The 16,589-nt window shown below is 36.3% G+C and overlaps 2 protein-coding genes across 3 annotated transcripts in view; one reads left to right on the forward strand and one right to left on the reverse strand.

The window, feature by feature from the left end:
• Window positions 1–16,589, forward strand: part of LOC131591632 (transportin-1-like) — a 171,627-nt gene that overhangs the window by 128,653 nt on the left and 26,385 nt on the right. For both annotated transcript variants that reach the window (XM_058862531.1, XM_058862532.1), the window contains 12 exons: window positions 3,365–3,425; window positions 4,091–4,268; window positions 6,929–7,081; window positions 8,214–8,439; window positions 9,326–9,497; window positions 10,977–11,063; window positions 11,809–11,916; window positions 12,130–12,288; window positions 12,385–12,472; window positions 13,368–13,466; window positions 13,677–13,772; window positions 16,571–16,589. The exon at window positions 16,571–16,589 is cut by the window's right edge and continues 57 nt beyond it. In XM_058862531.1, the coding sequence (XP_058718514.1) occupies window positions 3,365–3,425; window positions 4,091–4,268; window positions 6,929–7,081; window positions 8,214–8,439; window positions 9,326–9,497; window positions 10,977–11,063; window positions 11,809–11,916; window positions 12,130–12,288; window positions 12,385–12,472; window positions 13,368–13,466; window positions 13,677–13,772; window positions 16,571–16,589 (1,446 nt within the window). The remainder of the gene's footprint in view (window positions 1–3,364; window positions 3,426–4,090; window positions 4,269–6,928; window positions 7,082–8,213; window positions 8,440–9,325; window positions 9,498–10,976; window positions 11,064–11,808; window positions 11,917–12,129; window positions 12,289–12,384; window positions 12,473–13,367; window positions 13,467–13,676; window positions 13,773–16,570) is intronic.
• Window positions 1–16,589, reverse strand: part of LOC131591643 (keratinocyte proline-rich protein-like) — a 223,730-nt gene that overhangs the window by 36,685 nt on the left and 170,456 nt on the right. The gene's annotated exons all lie outside the window — the stretch shown is intronic.

The following is a 16,589-nucleotide window of genomic DNA, read 5'->3' on the forward strand; positions in this document are numbered from 1 at the left end:
CTGCGGGGAAGCAGGCCAGCCGCACCAGGGCTCTGCTACCTTTCAAGGTCGGAAAAAAAGAGGAAGACGTTTCTGGGCTTGAGTTTTTAAAAGGTGGTATTCACAGAGGTGAACCTACTTTTCAGTGGTGCAAAATGCTGTCAGTTCTCAGAACTGGCCAGCTATTGGCCTGATCTCAAGCACAGAAGAAACTCCCAGCAGCTTCTCTCAAAGAAATCACTTCTGTGGGTGGTTCTTATTGCTTTCTTTAAATGTCAAACTACCACAACTATAAAAACATTCATACCATAATCAATTCACACACGCACAGGTAAAACCATGTGTGCACCTATTTCTATGTGTGTAAATGTACCTATTGAAAATTCCCCTTGGGTTTAGTGAAATGCGTCAATTCCCTTTGCATTTCCCAACAGGCAAGGGTTGCACCTGGAGGAGCATGGAGCTGGGGGGGGGAGAAATATCAGCCTAGGCCTCATCTTCAGCAATGGTCCTTTGAGTATCACAAACTTGAGGATTTGCAAGCTCTGAGAGGCCCCATTCAGAGGGAGTTGCTGACTCAGCCCACTGCAGTCCAGGAGAGCTCAAAGGGCCTCACTGACCCAAGTCGGTAACTACTGGGCTTTTTTTCCTAGAAAGTCCAGTAACAATGGTACTGTTCCACTTGGTCTGTGATTAATTTTAAAAAGGTTTTGTAACAATGGTACCACTTCACTTGGGCTATGAATCAGGTAAATTATTTACCACAGCTAACAAGGATAACTGCATATCCTTGTTCTTCACTTTGGTCAGGCAGATGATGTTCCTGTCATGGTCAGTGTGGTCACCTATATCATGCAAGAGCTCCTGGCACAGAGATGCTTCAGTGCCCAAGTGGTATGGTCCAGGGATGCTTCACCACTCAGCTGGTTCAGTCAAGACTTGTCTGGAGCTTCTGAGATTGTAGGGCAGGCCTGAGGATGGGGGCAATGCACCACCACGATGCCCCCATGACTAAAATCAATCTCTCTTGCTCCACAGAGTGGTGGTGTGGTTGCCTCTTGCCTCTGTGCCTATTCACAGGTTAATGCCACGTTCCAGTTGTAATTTGAGGGAAATTTTTGTTTAGTTCATATTGCCATTGAGATGCATGACTATTATTGCTGGCCTGAATACCTTCAGAAACAATACTCCTCAGCTGCAGAATATAGAGAGACTGAGTCTGTTGCTGGTGCTTAGTCAGTCCATTGTGATTTCAGTATTAGCTTGATTTGGCATGTAATATATAGATTTATTTTTATGGATTTATTTTTGTAGTTAATATGTTTATATGTGAAATACTTAGCTTTTTTTTCCCCTATTCCTTTTTTCTTTTTTTTTTTTCCATATAACCTTACCATTGGAGACCCATGGCCATAACTGGTTTAATAACTAAGTAAAGTTCTAATATAGACTAATGATGACTAATGTCAAGATCTCTGCAATGTCAGGGACTTGTCTTAAGGAGTGATACTTGAAGTCACAAAAGGATAGGAGGGCTCAATGTAGTTAGACTTCCATCCTTAAGAGTAGCGAGGTAGAGTTTTCAGCCACAGGTAAGTAAAATGACAAATACTATACAGGAGAGCCAATGTAGTAACTTGTTTATCAAGCATATTTTGGAAGTGTGAATTCTTACTGAAAAGCTTTTGACTTAATTTCTGAAAGATACTTCAAAATAGATTTCATCATGTGGAAGAATATACTATTTTTAAAGTGTAAAACTCAGTTGTGCCATCTGGCTACATCTAGTTAGAAATGAACACTTTTTCAGATTACAAGGTATTAATGAACCTCATGAAATGGAGTATGGTTAAGGTACTGACTTGTTATCAGGCTAAGTTTTTGTCTCGGGTTTTTTGTTTGGGATTTTTTGTTGTTGGGGGGAGTGTGATTACAGCCAAAATTATGGACCAACTAACTGAAAACCAGCTTGCTTTATTTATGTGTTATTTTGACATAGAATCATGGAATCTCTTGAGTTGGAAGGGACCCATAAAGATCATCAAGTCCAACTCCCTGCTGCTCGCAGGACTATCTAACACTAAATTGTATGACTAAGTGTTGTCCAGATGCTCCTTGAATTCTTGTCAGGCTTGGTGCCATGACCACTTCTCTAGGGAGCCTGTTCCAGTGACTCAACCACCCTCTCAGTGAAGAACCTTTTCCTAATGTCCAGTCTGAACTTGCCCTGCTGTGGCTTCATTCCATTTCCTCATGTCCTATTGCTGGTCACTAGAGAGAGGAGATCAGCACCTCTCGTTCCACTGACCCCCTTGAGGAAGTTGTAGATTGCAATGAGGTCACCCCTCAGCCTTCTCTTCTTCAGACTGAACAGAACAAGTGACCTCAGCCACTCTTCCTAAGTCTTGCCCTTGAGACCCTTCACCATCTTCTTTGGATGCTCTCTAATAGCTTTATATCTTTTTTATATTGTGGTGACCAAAACTGCGCACAGGACTCGAGGTGAGGCCACCCCAGTGCAGAGCAGAGCGGAATAATCACCTCCTTTGACCAGCTGGTGATGCTGTGCCTGATGCACCTCAGGACACGGTTGGCCCTCCTGGCTGCCAGGGCACTACTGACTCAAATCCAACTACCCATCGACCAGGACCCCCAGGTCCCTTTTTGCAGCACTGCTCTCCAGCCTCTTGTTCTCCTGTTTGTCTGTACATGTAGGGTTGCTCCATCCCAGGTGCAAAATCTGTAACTTTTTTTTGTTAAGCTCCATATGGTCGGTGATTGCCCAGCCCTCTCATTTGTCTGTCTCTGCAGGGTGCTTCTGCCTCCAGGGAGTTCACAGCTCCTCCTACTTTAGTATCATCATCAAACTTACTTAATGTACATTTGATTCCTGCTTCCAGATCATTTATAAAAACATTAAAGAGCACTGGCCCTAAAATTGAACCCTGGGGAATCCACGGATAACCAGTTGCCAGCCTGATGTAACCCTGTTTACTATAACCCTTTGAGCCCAACCCGTCAGCCAGTTGTTCACTCAATCTATTATAAACCTTTCTAGCTGTGTGCTGGACATTTTGTGCAGAAGGATACCATGAGAGACAGTATTGAAAGCTTTGCTAAAAATCCAAAAATCCTCACATCTACTGGTGCCCCTTTGTCAGCTAGATGGGTGACCTTGTTGTAAAAGGAAAGTAAGTTGGTTAAGCAGGACTTCCCTCTTGTGAATCTGTACTGGCTGTGACCAATGACTGTGTTGTCTCTCAAGTGTTTCTCAATAAGTCCCAGAATAACTTTCCCCATAATTTTACCAGGTGCTGAAGTGAGACTGACAGGCCTGTAGTTACCAGGGTCTTCCTTCTTGACATGTATCAATATTTCTTTGTAGACTGATACCTGTGCTGGTAAATGGTATGAAATATTCAGAGATTGATATTATTCTGTTAAAGGTAAGCATTCCTTTCTTTTATACTAAGTAAGAATATCTGGTTAGCTTCTGACTTGTAAATCAGAATGGTTGAGCTGGTAGACCAGATCTGGGCTGCCATCTGTTCAATGGAGATGTAGCCTTCTGGGGCAAGGTGTGCTGTTCCAAAAACTGCAACTGCTGCCATGTTTGTTGGAAAATAAGCTGTGGGTTTTTCTGCTTTGCTCCTCTCCCCTCGCATCCAATTTTGGCAGAGCTGGGATACTTTTACCCATTAATTACTGCAGCAAAGCAGCCTATAAAGAAATTATCAGAATTAATTTTAATGCCCTTCTAGCTTGAACTACACAGCTTTTTCCATCACAACATTTTAAAATGTGTCTATGTACTAGAATTTCTCTATCTCTTCTTTCTAATTCCTTCCCATCAAGAGTAATTTCTTAAGAAGAAGAGTACTTTGTGCTTTTCTGTGAGATTACCTCTGTTGCTTCTGTTTTCCTGAAATTTTTCTGGTAAATACTGTATCACAATGCAGGAACAATGGCATTTTTAGTTAGCTAGGCAGCACAAGTGGGATGTGAATTTTTCACATGTTTATAAAATATTGAACTAAAATTTGCACTACATTCTTAACTTCCTTGAGCAATATAGTTGCACTGGTTTATCTGATAAAACATTTTTTGACAGGGGGATGTTGAAGAAGATGAAGCTATTCCAGATAGTGAACAGGACATAAGACCTCGTTTTCATCGTTCAAGGACAGTAGCTCAGCCACATGAAGAAGATCGTATTGAAGATGATGATGATGATGATGACGACGACAATGATCTTGATGATGATGATACTATCTCTGACTGGAATTTAAGTATGTCAAAGTAATGTGTAAAATGTTTTAAAATATAGCTACTTGCATAATACAAGAACCACAGTAATCAGAGGAGTTTTTGTATAGGAATACTGAGGCTTTGCTTTTTAATAGAAAATGAACTATCTGCTGATATAATTAGTTTTTCAGGCAGAGGGGGCGTCTCAGGTGATGTTTTGGCTATATAACTATTGAAAAATCTAGCCACCTCTAAACTTATTTTGAATATGGCCAATAAAGCTGCAAACATCTACTAGATGCAATTCAACAGAAGCTTTGGATTTTGAATTTTAATTCTACAAGGTAATACAAAACATGTATTACTGTTTACTTTATTAAAAGTCTGTGGTGGGTTGACCTTAGCTGGATGCTAAGTGCCCACCAAGCCGCTCTATCACTCCCTTTCACAGCTGGACAGGGGAGAGAAAATAAGATGGAAAACAACTAGTAGGTTGAGATAAGGCAGTTTACTAAAGCAAAAGTTTATGTGCACACAAACAAAGAGGAAAACAAAATAGGTTTATTCTCTCCTTCCCATCAGTGAGCTATATTCAGCCCCTTCCCAGAAGCAGGGCTTCAGCACTCGTAGGGGTTGCTCCAGAAGGCAAACATTGTAACTAATAAATGCCCCCCTGCTTCCTCCTCCCTTCCTTGGCTTTTATATCTGAGCTGATGTCATATGGTATGGGATATCCCTTTGGTCAGTTCGGTCAGCTGGCCTGGTTGTGTCCCCTCCCAGGATCTTGCCCATCCCTGCCCTACTGATGGGGGGTGGAATGTTGAGAGTGCTGACGCTGTGCCAGTGCTGCTCAGCAGTAGCCAAAACACTGGTGTGTTATGAACACTTTTCCAGCTACCAATGCAAAGAACAGCACTGTGAGGGCTGCTATGGGGAAATGAACTCCAACTCAGCCAGATCCAATACAATCTTACACATTGTTCTTAGCTTAATAATACTTTCTTTTAGTTCAGTCTTCCCTCTAAATCTGGTTTGTGTTCGATATTTTCTTCCTCCTACATGCTACTACTGACCACTATTACCAGTAGTTCAGATGTAGTACAGATGAATGTGCCTTGAAGCTTATGGATCAAACAACTTTGAGACATATATAAATTTTAAAATAATACTAATACTATGTTATTTTAATTTAGAAGACAAAACCCACAAATATATTTTCCTTTGTAAAGTCTCTTTTTTATAGTTTTAAATTCATAATGCTATTTTTGTAGTCGTTGTGTGTAGAGATTGCAGAATTAAATCAATATTTTCTGTAAAATGTAACTGAAATGACAGAGGGTGCTCTGTGGTCCACAGTTTTGGTTAAGAAGATGAGGAAACTAAGGCTGTCTAGGAAAGAGAGAGAATAGAACAGTTAAAAAATCTGTTTTGATGTATGTCATCTGTACTTGAGAGAATTTGAATTATCTGAATTTCAGAATTGTGTGCCCTATTTCTTATCCACTGTTCTATATTTGACTTCCAGTTTGAACAGAGAGGAAACGTCAGCACAGCCTGACAACAGCATTGGTTGCTAATGAGACCTGGTAACTAAATATGGGAGCTCACCTTTTATTCCTCTAGTAGAAAGCTGAAACAGTCTAAGCTGAAGCAGCAGGTGCTGGTCTTGGGGAGTCTGTGGTGTTTATTATTGGTTTTTAGTGGAGATCTGCTCTGAGTTGAGAGTTCATGTTTGGTTTTATTCAAACCTGTTGGACATCATCTAGAAGCAGAGTAGAAAAAATTTTGTATTTATTATCTATTCTAGTAGTTGCTACCTCCCAACTGAAAAATTGTCTGTCTCAGTTGAGCTTACTAGCAGTTTAGATCTAGTTTAGGATTTTTGCATATTACATTTGCTATGTATATTTTGCCTGATTACTTGTTTTGTATATACTTTTGTTTCAGTTGGATCAAGGAACTGAGATCATAATAAGCTGGAAAAATATGCAGTATAGATTCTGTAATATGAACATTCTTTATAAATCCATCTTAGCATTATTTTTCTAGAGATGTCACTACACAGCAGAAAACCAGAATAAGGATTTCTGAATCATGTTTTGAAGCTGTTCTTTTATGAGCTTTTGTGAGCTAAAATATGAGATTAAAAACTTTTAAACAAATTTCAAAGTAGTGTTCTTTGTATAGGTGCATCACGGAATTAGGAGTAAGCTCAGAGCAGAAGTCAGTAAATTTCTTTCAGTCTCTAGAGATTGATGATTTTGCCTTTTTTTTTGCTTTGAGACATAGATCATGTTTGAACATTTTCTTTTTAATCACTTGCTAGTATTTTTTGGCTATTTCTCCTTTCTCCTTAATTTCTCTGGTGTTGCATTCATGTCACAGACCTTCCCTCTTTTGTAGTGTTACACCATCCTGAAATTATGTAGTGTATATAATGTCACAATAGAATGGTGTGGTTCCTGTCAGTGATTGTTTTAATATCCCTAGTGTATAAGTCCTTTTAGTGGCTATAAAAATACTGCAAAAATGGCTCTCTAAAAGCTATGGCTTTGTACCGGAGCACAATGGATCCCTGTGTATTGTAATGAAATTAAAGTATCTTTCCTCCTGATATCCTGGCAACTCAAAGTTAAAATGAGGATCATACTGTAACTACAACTGCTTGTATAATAAGATTAACATTGTTAATTCTCCTCAGGGAAATGTTCCGCTGCTGCTCTAGATGTCCTGGCTAATGTATTTCGTGATGAACTTCTACCACACATCTTGCCCCTTTTGAAAGAATTGCTTTTCCATCCTGAATGGGTAATTAAAGAATCTGGTATCCTTGTTCTTGGAGCAATTGCTGAAGGTAAGACAACAGTGGATATCAGGTTACTGAATTTTTATTGGTTCTAAAGCAGCTCTGGGATCCCTTCTAGGTGAATTTACTTGTGCAAACAAGTATACATCCTTAGCTATTTGGTTTTTTTTAGTGATTAATCTCTACATCTACTAGTTGTTGACTGCAGTTACTTGTTCAATTTTTCATTTTCAAATCTGTGCATTTTTTGGAGGCCTAAATAACTTAGATAATTTCTTTTATTCCTCCCTTTCTTAACTCTGTAGCATATATTTCTTGGTCTCTCATGAAATACTACCTTGATTTGATACAACAGGAATATTTACATTTCATTCAGTGTTTTCAGAAATGGAGAAGATAAGTCCATGACTTCAGTGCCCTGAACTGCTTTTTGTGGATTGCTCTCTGATTTAAATATGTTAACTTCCATTTCTTTGTATTTACTTAGTCTTGGCTTTTTTTGCCTATACTTCCATAATCTCTGTCCATTTTGCAAATTGAAGGAATATGTTTGGGTCCATGCCTGGATTATCTATCTTTTCTGACAGTACCTAGTGAACATATATTTTCTTTGTTGTTAGAAAGCATTTTTGTTGCTTTTGATTTCAAGTCAAGCAAGGTAAAAATTAGTACTTCTTGCAAATCTCAGTGTATTACTGCGCTTGCTGACTCAAAGTGTGCAGCTTTTATTGTTGGTCAGTATTTGAAAGATATTAGAAGAAAACAAGAAGAAAAATAATTTTTTTAAGAAATCTTTTTTAATGATATGATGATTAGCTATCAAGGCCTAATCTTTCTCTGCTTGTTGTCTTGGTTACTCTGAGTAGACTTCCAAGCTTTGTAAACCAATTTTATTTGGATGTTCTTGGTATACTCCCTTTAATGAAGCAGAATTTATGGGGATTGGGGAAGCACTGAAGTAGAAATGTAGTTGGAATGAATGTAAATTCGATTGAGGATTTTTAATTACTGTTTATGATGTGGTTTCTTTTCAGGACTTAAATTAGGTAGACTTGCTTTGTATATTGGTAAAATGTATTACTACATGATAGAGGAGGAAAATATATCCCTTCTAGGAAATGACAAAAAGCTCTATTATGTGTTCTAATTCTCATATTGTAATAGCTATTTTTCCTTCTAGGCTGCATGCAGGGTATGATTCCATATCTTCCTGAGCTGATCCCTCACCTTATTCAGTGCCTCTCTAATAAAAAGGCTCTTGTGCGCTCCATCACCTGCTGGACTCTTAGTCGCTATGCACACTGGGTAGTTAGTCAACCCCCAGACACATACTTGAAGCCATTAATGACTGAGTTGCTAAAGCGCATTCTGGATAGCAACAAGAGAGTACAAGAAGCTGCCTGCAGGTGAGCCAAAGCTTAAACAGAAAGTACTATCCATGACACTGCTTTTTCATGGAAAAATATTTTAATGCCTTAATTGATTATTCTATAACTCTGTTTCTAGCTCTTAATGTTGTTTTTTTTCCTTTTAAATTGGGATGGATTCGGCTTCTTCTGAAATCATCACCACTGAGTTGTGGTAAAACAAAACCAGATAATTTGTCTTTCTCTTGTCCAGATTGTTTTTAGAATATATGACAAACAAACTAAACAATCTATTGCAGTAAAAGAAATTATCTGTATGTCACACCTGTTTATTTTCAATATTTGAAATTTCATTGACCAGGGATCTGGCTTTTATAGGCCTATGAGCAAGGTCAATACTGGAAAACTCTCCTATCATTGCATTAGCAATGTTTATATTTAGCTTGGGATTACCAAAAAGTTTGGGTTACAACTATTTCAAGGGATATTCCCTTTCTCTTGAAAGGAGATCCTTGGAGGTAAGATTCCCTTCTGTCCCTTGTCTGCTGATATTAAAAAAAAAAAAAAAAAGAATGGACACACCGTTAATGGTTTCTGTAGGGCAGGAATACACAGCAGACTGCCAAGAAAGTTTCTTTATAAAGCAGGATTAGATCTGTAACATGTATACATAAAAGGTTTTTACCAGAATATTTTTAAATTTTGCTCATCACAGTTTAAGAGTTGAATCTTTGTGTTTGATCAAAATAGATTGAGTTTGTCTCAATAATCCCATTGTGAAAACATACCATGGATGAATTTAAAGACTAAATACAGTTCTGTCTTTAAAAAGGAATGGGTAGTGTGGGGAATTTTGGGATGATCTTGTTTTGTTTTTTACAAGATACTGACTGACCTATTTGGGGTGGGATTTTTTATCATTCAGTGCCTTTGCTACTCTAGAAGAGGAGGCTTGTACAGAGCTTGTTCCTTATCTTGCATATATACTTGACACTTTGGTCTTCGCATTTAGTAAATACCAGCATAAAAACCTGCTCATTCTTTATGATGCTATAGGAACTCTAGCAGATTCTGTAGGACATCATCTAAATAAACCTGTGAGTATACCTTATATTCTGTAGAAACACTCATATATTGAAAAACTGGTAAAGTGGTTTTTGTAGTGTGCTTTATATGTTTTAAAACAAAAATGCTGGATTCAATAATAATAAATATTTACATGTAATATACATAGACTATATGTAATTTTCACACTACACAAATATTCCCCATTTTGAATAAATAATTGTGTGTTCTGTGGATTGAAAAATGTGTTTCTCATTATTGTGATATTTTTTCCTTACTCTCAGAATTTTTCAGCTCAAAGGAGCTATATATATATATTTATATATATATATAGATATATATAGATATGAAATGGGAATTTAAATAAATTGGTGGAATGTTTGTGCTAATTTCTAATGACTTTTTTTATTGCTTGTAACTACTTTCAGTATAGCTAAACTGCTCTGAGTGTCTTTCCAATGCATCAAAGCACATCATCGTTAGAAATTGCTTTATCTGAGAGAAGGATAGATGTGCATTTTATATCTAAAAACACAAAATCCTTTGAGTAAAGCACAGAGAGCACAGGCAAGTGTAGTGGGGTTTTTGTAGTGTACATGTTCATTAATAGGATATACATACATGTCACATGCATCTTATGATGGCTGTTAAAATTTGGTTTATTTCTCTATAGTGCTTCACATGACATAGACAAACTAGAATAAAACAATTTGGGTTGTTGCCATGGCATTTTACTTGCCATTCAAGACTCCACACTATCAAAGGACATCTTTTCCAATCTCTCTCTGGCCCTGGCCAGCTTGACTTTTGACAACACCAGGAGGAAGCTAAATGGGAGCTCCTGGTAATGGTGGGACTTTCTTCAGTCACTTAGAACACTGTATCTTTGGACATAGCATTAGCTGGCAGCATCTGTTGCCTCTTTGGATACTTTCTGGGAGCAACAGTACTACAGGGATGCTTTGCTTAATGTCCTTGTGACTGTGACAGCAGTGGTCAGGAAGATGCAACATTTTATACAGAATTGGTAAGTGCGCATGTCTGGAGGGATAGAAAATTACTTTCTTCATGGATGAGTAATTGAATGAGGAAGAGGTTTCAGGAACTTTTGGGGATAGGGTTGTAATATCAGGGCAATGGAAGATGATTGAGGAAAGCAAGTGGCAGATGCACAGACAGATTGCATTGCTGGTAAAAACATTTTCTGTAGCCCCTGAGTCAATCCAATAGATATGTAACAACCCAGGCAGCTATTAAAAGTTGCTAGACTGAAGCCAAACCTGGAGGAAAAGATTTGTTTTGCAAAGGTACTTATGTGCCTCAGCAAAAAATCTTAAGACATAAATTTTAAGTTCTAGTATTCAACTACTTCTATATATTTCAACAATGGTTGAATTACAGTATATAATTTTTTTCTCCTGAAAAAGTAGAATATATAAATTTTCTAGCTTTGAAATAAACTAATATGCAATTGAATGCTTCAGTAGCTGATGTATTTTCCTCTTAAACAGGAATATATTCAGATGCTAATGCCTCCATTAATCCAGAAGTGGAACATGTTGAAGGATGAAGATAAAGATCTCTTCCCTTTATTAGAGGTAAGTGTTAAAATTTGAATATGTGTCTTTTGGGAATTGCCTCTTTTACTAAGGATGTTCCTACTAGGAAGTGTGGATATAAATGCTGTCAGTGTTAGGTATTTCCCATTATGGAGAAAATATTATGACAATAGTGAGAAAATTTTTTAACCGAGGAAATTTTATTAAGTTTAGCAGAAATATTTTAGAATTATTTTTTTCCTGCCATTCTTGATTGTTTTCTTTGTTTTTAAAAATTTGTTCCATCCCTATTATTCTTCTCTCCTTGCTTTCCCTTCATCCCTTAATTAAAACAGTTACTGACAGGCTGAAGGTATGAACCAGACAATGTAGTCTGTTCTCTGTACTTTCCAAGTGTGAAGCAAGAAAACACTTCTAGAAAAATTAGTTTCATAACTCTTGGGTAATGTTAAGGCTTGTACATTGTCAGCATAGTGAAGTTTAGTGTAAATGCTAGCTGAATTATAGTAATTGTCTTCATATGAACTGTCTTGGCACCTCAAAGAAGACGCTGCTCCTGAGAAATTTTCTCAACTGACGTACGTAGGAGAGAGTAACAATTAGCTGACGGTTGCCTTGGCTCAGCTAATCAGTACTACCTTTCCAGATTGTTTTTACTTAAACAGTTACTTGTGGGTATACTTAAAATGCTTTTAATTTACTTTATACAAGTAAAAGGTACTTGGGGGAGTTGAAGAAAGTGTCTCTCTCACTTTTTTTTTCCTTCTCCTTTATTTAATTCCAGTGCCTGTCATCAGTTGCTACTGCCTTGCAATCTGGATTTCTTCCATACTGTGAGCCTGTGTACCAGCGTTGTGTAAATCTGGTGCAGAAGACTCTTGCACAAGCCATGGTATTTTTCTATTGCTATTCCAATGTTTTCAGAATATCTCCTTAAACCAATGTATTAACTATGTAAAGTTAGGGGCTTGCAGGGAGATTTGTAGTATTAACTACTGAATATTTAAATGAAGCTGCAGTTCTGAAACTTGTTTGTTTTTACTTTTATGCATGCCCCTGAGAAAATCTAATACTCATTTTGAAAATGCATAATTATTTGTTGCAGTTGCACAATGCTCAGCCAGACCAGTATGAGGCTCCAGATAAAGATTTCATGATTGTAGCTCTTGATTTACTCAGTGGTTTAGCTGAAGGACTTGGAGGCAACATTGAACAGCTAGTGGCTTGCAGCAATATCCTGACACTAATGTACCAATGTATGCAGGTGAGATGAGTAACCTGTTTAATCCAAGAATTTTCTTTCTAAAGAGAATCAGAAACACTTCTAGAATTGTCAGGTTTTTCTTCTTCCTCTCTTTAGGATAAAATGCCTGAGGTACGGCAGAGTTCTTTTGCACTGTTAGGTGATCTGACAAAGGCGTGTTTTCAGCATGTTAAGCCTTGCATCGGTATGTTTCTTTTACACATTAAATAATTAACTTGTTTTACAAACTGATAGGAGGCTGGTTTAGCCATTTTTAAGTTCCCTTTTCTGTGGGTTACCTTGTCATGGTGTTGTAGATTTTAGTTTTCCTTTATCAGCAAGGGTCTGTAGTCTTTTCTCCTTTAAACTGTGTGTTTAAGACATGTTCTTTTTGTAGACAGTGCAAAAGTTCATGTTGTTGCTTGATTTTTATAATGTAACATGCTTCCTGTTTTGCTGGAATACAGCAAAACAGATGTACTTAGACTTCAATTAGAACAGTTGCTTTGTAGTTTTTTTGCTCTACTAGAATCTATGAATGCTTGTATAGGCTTGGAATTTAAATTTTAGTGAAATATTAGTCACAAAGATAGATTATAACATCTGTCATTTTAATCAAGGCTGGGATTTGCATCATTGTTATTGGCTGTTGGGGTTTTGGGGGGGGCTTGGCTTGGTGTTGTGCTTGGTGGTTTTTTGTTTTTATTGCTGAATGAGGTGTTTGGTTTGGGGAGAGGTGTTTGTTAATTTATTTTTTTTAGCACAGCTGAATACATAGCTATCCAGGTGTGCTTTTCTTTCCCTACTCCTGGGAAGGGGATAAAAAAGGTTTCTAGAGTTACATAAATGAAAAATCAATTAGAAATATTTTTAAATCATAGTTTGAAAGGATTTGCATTGATCTGCTTAGTTTGTATCATCCAGATTAATCTGATATATAGCAAAAATACAGCTCTTTTTAATTCAAGTGTAATGCTTTACAAGAATTTAAATACGCTTACATGATTTTTTTTTTTAAACTCCCTCTCCTTGTGATCTTACAGTAATGGAACAAGATGGTTGTATTGTGTGATGAGATGTTAAAATGTTGTTCTTTCTAGCTGATTTCATGCCCATTTTGGGAACAAACCTAAACCCTGAATTCATTTCTGTGTGTAACAATGCCACCTGGGCGATTGGAGAAATCTCCATCCAAATGGGTATGATTTTTTTTCTTTGAATATTTGCATATTTAGAATGGTTTGTTTGGGTTGTGGATTGTTTTTTATTTCTAGTGATGCTTTCATGTTAAAAATTTAAATTCAGTTTTACATTCTTGTCTTTGACAGTAAGTTCAATGTACCAGATCTAAATAGATTATGTATATTAATGGTCATTTTCTTCTGAATGTTTTTTTTTGGCTGTTTCAGGTATAGAGATGCAGCATTATATTCCAATGGTGTTGCACCAGCTTGTAGAAATAATTAACAGACCCAACACACCAAAGACATTGTTAGAGAATACAGGTATCCAAAAACTGAATCATTTATGGTGAAGGGAATTTCTTTTTTTTCTACAATGATTTTAAAAAATTGAATAGAACTTATTTTATTGCTATATATTTGGCTTTTATAAGCAAAAACAACTGTTTTGCAGAAAGTCTTACAAGTCTCAGTCTTGCAGAAAAACATCTATCATATATCTAGATTATTAAAGTTATTGCTTTCTCACCTTTATAGCATTTTATATTTATTTATCATCTATTTAAGTATTCTTCCAATTTTATTTATGTATACAATATGACAGATGTATGCAGTAACACTTAAAGACTTAGTGGCTTTACATTAATTTTAATAAATGCATGTCCTTTCGTGTATACTGTATGTATATGTCTAGTGTTTGAAACAAATGTAATTGGCATATATATAACAAATAATGAACTCTTTGAATTTACAATAATGCACTTTTTTAACATTAATTTGTAGTAATATGCACAAAAATGTAGATCTGTGATGGCAGTTTTACCACAACATAACTGAAATTATGTATAATTTCTATTACCTGGTCACTTAATAACAAATTTCTGAAAAGAAGTCTTAAAAATGGCATGTATGTTTCTATGTTCTGGCCAGCTTCTTTGCCTTCCAAATTGGAAGCAGTCCCCAAATGCCTTATTGAACTGAAATTTCTGAGGCTTGGCTTTTTGCATTTATAGAGGACATGTTCCGGTATGAAGAGCACCTTCCATACTTCAGCAAAACTTTATTAATAATTTAACAGGTTTCAGGTTTACTATTTTACTAATTGAGAATCTTTTGACTTTTTTCTGTTTGAAAACTGCCTTGTAAGAAAAATGATAGCCTAGTCATTATACTGGACATAATTGAAAATGAGGCAAATTCAGTGCTAGTTACATTTGGGCTTGAGCTAAGTATGAGATAAATTGGGATTTCTTTCTATGAATATTTTTCCTTTAGTATTCTCCACACCCCATCCTTTCATTTAGTATGGAAGGTGAACTTGAAGGAAAAATTGCCTAGTTGTCTGGCATATTATAAGTACTGCTTTTTGAAAAGATAATTTTCATGCTAGTTGCTTGTTATGAAATGCACCATGGAATAGTATAGCAATATAAATTTTCTTACCCCTTGCCCCCAACCCCCTTTGTCTGCACTGATGGATATATAATACCTGTATCTGAGAAACATCCAGTACCTAAAAGTTTGCTTCCATCACTGCTAGAGAATTTTTTTAGGCATCCAAACACTGACTTTTTTTTTTAGTACCTTAGTAGTTACTTTAAATGCAGATGCATAACTGCAAATAAATGTTGAGTGTGGTGTAATTATAAGTTTGTTGTGGGATATTGTGCTACAGGCCATTAGTACGCACAAGAGTATTAATGTTTTCTACTGTAGGTTGTTATGTAATGAGTTATGGAAACACTTCTGTTAGGGAAACATATGAGATCAGCTTAAGTAAGAGTTGCATAGAAAATAATGAGTACATGCCAAAAAGTTTAGCTTTGACAGAAATTACTATTCTTCGTAAACTCTAGCTGTGAGAATTTACAGATAAACCTTAAAAGTGCACTTTCATTTGAAAGTATCCATTCAAATGCAGTTTTATGTTAGGTCTGCTGAAAATTTGAAACCAAGTAATGTCTGGGAAAAATAGTACATTACCAGTGAGATGTAGCTTTTATGGAATGGGTACATTTCAAACCACTAGTGTATCCTACACTAAACTTTTATTGGAGAAAGCATCATCTGCTTTATTGCATGTTTCATGAAACTGTTCACAAATGCCTGTTAATTAGTGTTGCATAGTATGTCCCTTGAACATAGGTTTCTTTTCTCTGCTTCATATAAATCTGCTGGATTTTAGTATTATTCATGTATTTTGCTTCAAGTAATCCTGATACATTATTTCCCACCTTCTCTTTTTTCTAAAGATTAATCTTTTGTGAGTTGAGCAAACACCATTAAAACACACTTGCATAATGATATTATCTTCAGTCTGGCCCTCAGAACAAAGGACCACAATACCTAATCATTCAGAGAAGCAGTTTTACTCTTTTATTTGTCTTTATGCTTTTGTATCAAAAGTCAGATTAATATACAACTTTTATGAGGAAGTTTTTCTGAACAGGAGAAATATTTGGATTAAAAAATTAATTTTCTCCAGTCAGTTGCTATGAGCTAGCAACCACTTTAATTTTTCTACAAGATTATGAAGAAAGCAAATATTTGGGTCTCTTTGAGAGTGTTTAATCTATTTAGTGTTTATTAGATAGACCACAATGTATTCCATGTAAAAGTGTTTATAAATGTATTTTTACTGATAGTAGGCCTATTAAAATCTTGAATTCTAAACACTGAAAAAGTAAAATATTTAGGACTACTTGATACTAAAACTGAAAATGGTTAATTCCTTTCTATCAATAGTATCCATAATAGTACTTTTCAATAAAAACTTTGAAGTGTATAGTAGGTAAATTTACTGTAAGAGGTGATTCTGAAGAGAGCAGAATGACTGCTTACATCAGAAAGCCTTTGTATTTCAAATTGTGTTTTTTGGTGTTCTCTCATTTACTTCTTTTTCTTTTACCCTGGAGACTATACCATATATGTTGCTGCCTCTTATTCAAGGGGTTGTAATAAACAGCACTGGTGAAATCTTATGTTTACTATCATATACAGATTCTGTTGGCCTCTGTTTCTGAGTTATTTGTTGTTTTTTCTTTATTTTTTCTCCTCCCCCCTCATTTGCTCATGTCTTGGTTGGCGTTTGGTGGTGTATAACCGTGATTGCATTACCTTAGCAATAACAATTGGTCGTCT

This window comes from Poecile atricapillus, chromosome W (genome assembly GCF_030490865.1).
Source record: "Poecile atricapillus isolate bPoeAtr1 chromosome W, bPoeAtr1.hap1, whole genome shotgun sequence".
Lineage (NCBI taxonomy): Eukaryota > Metazoa > Chordata > Aves > Passeriformes > Paridae > Poecile > Poecile atricapillus.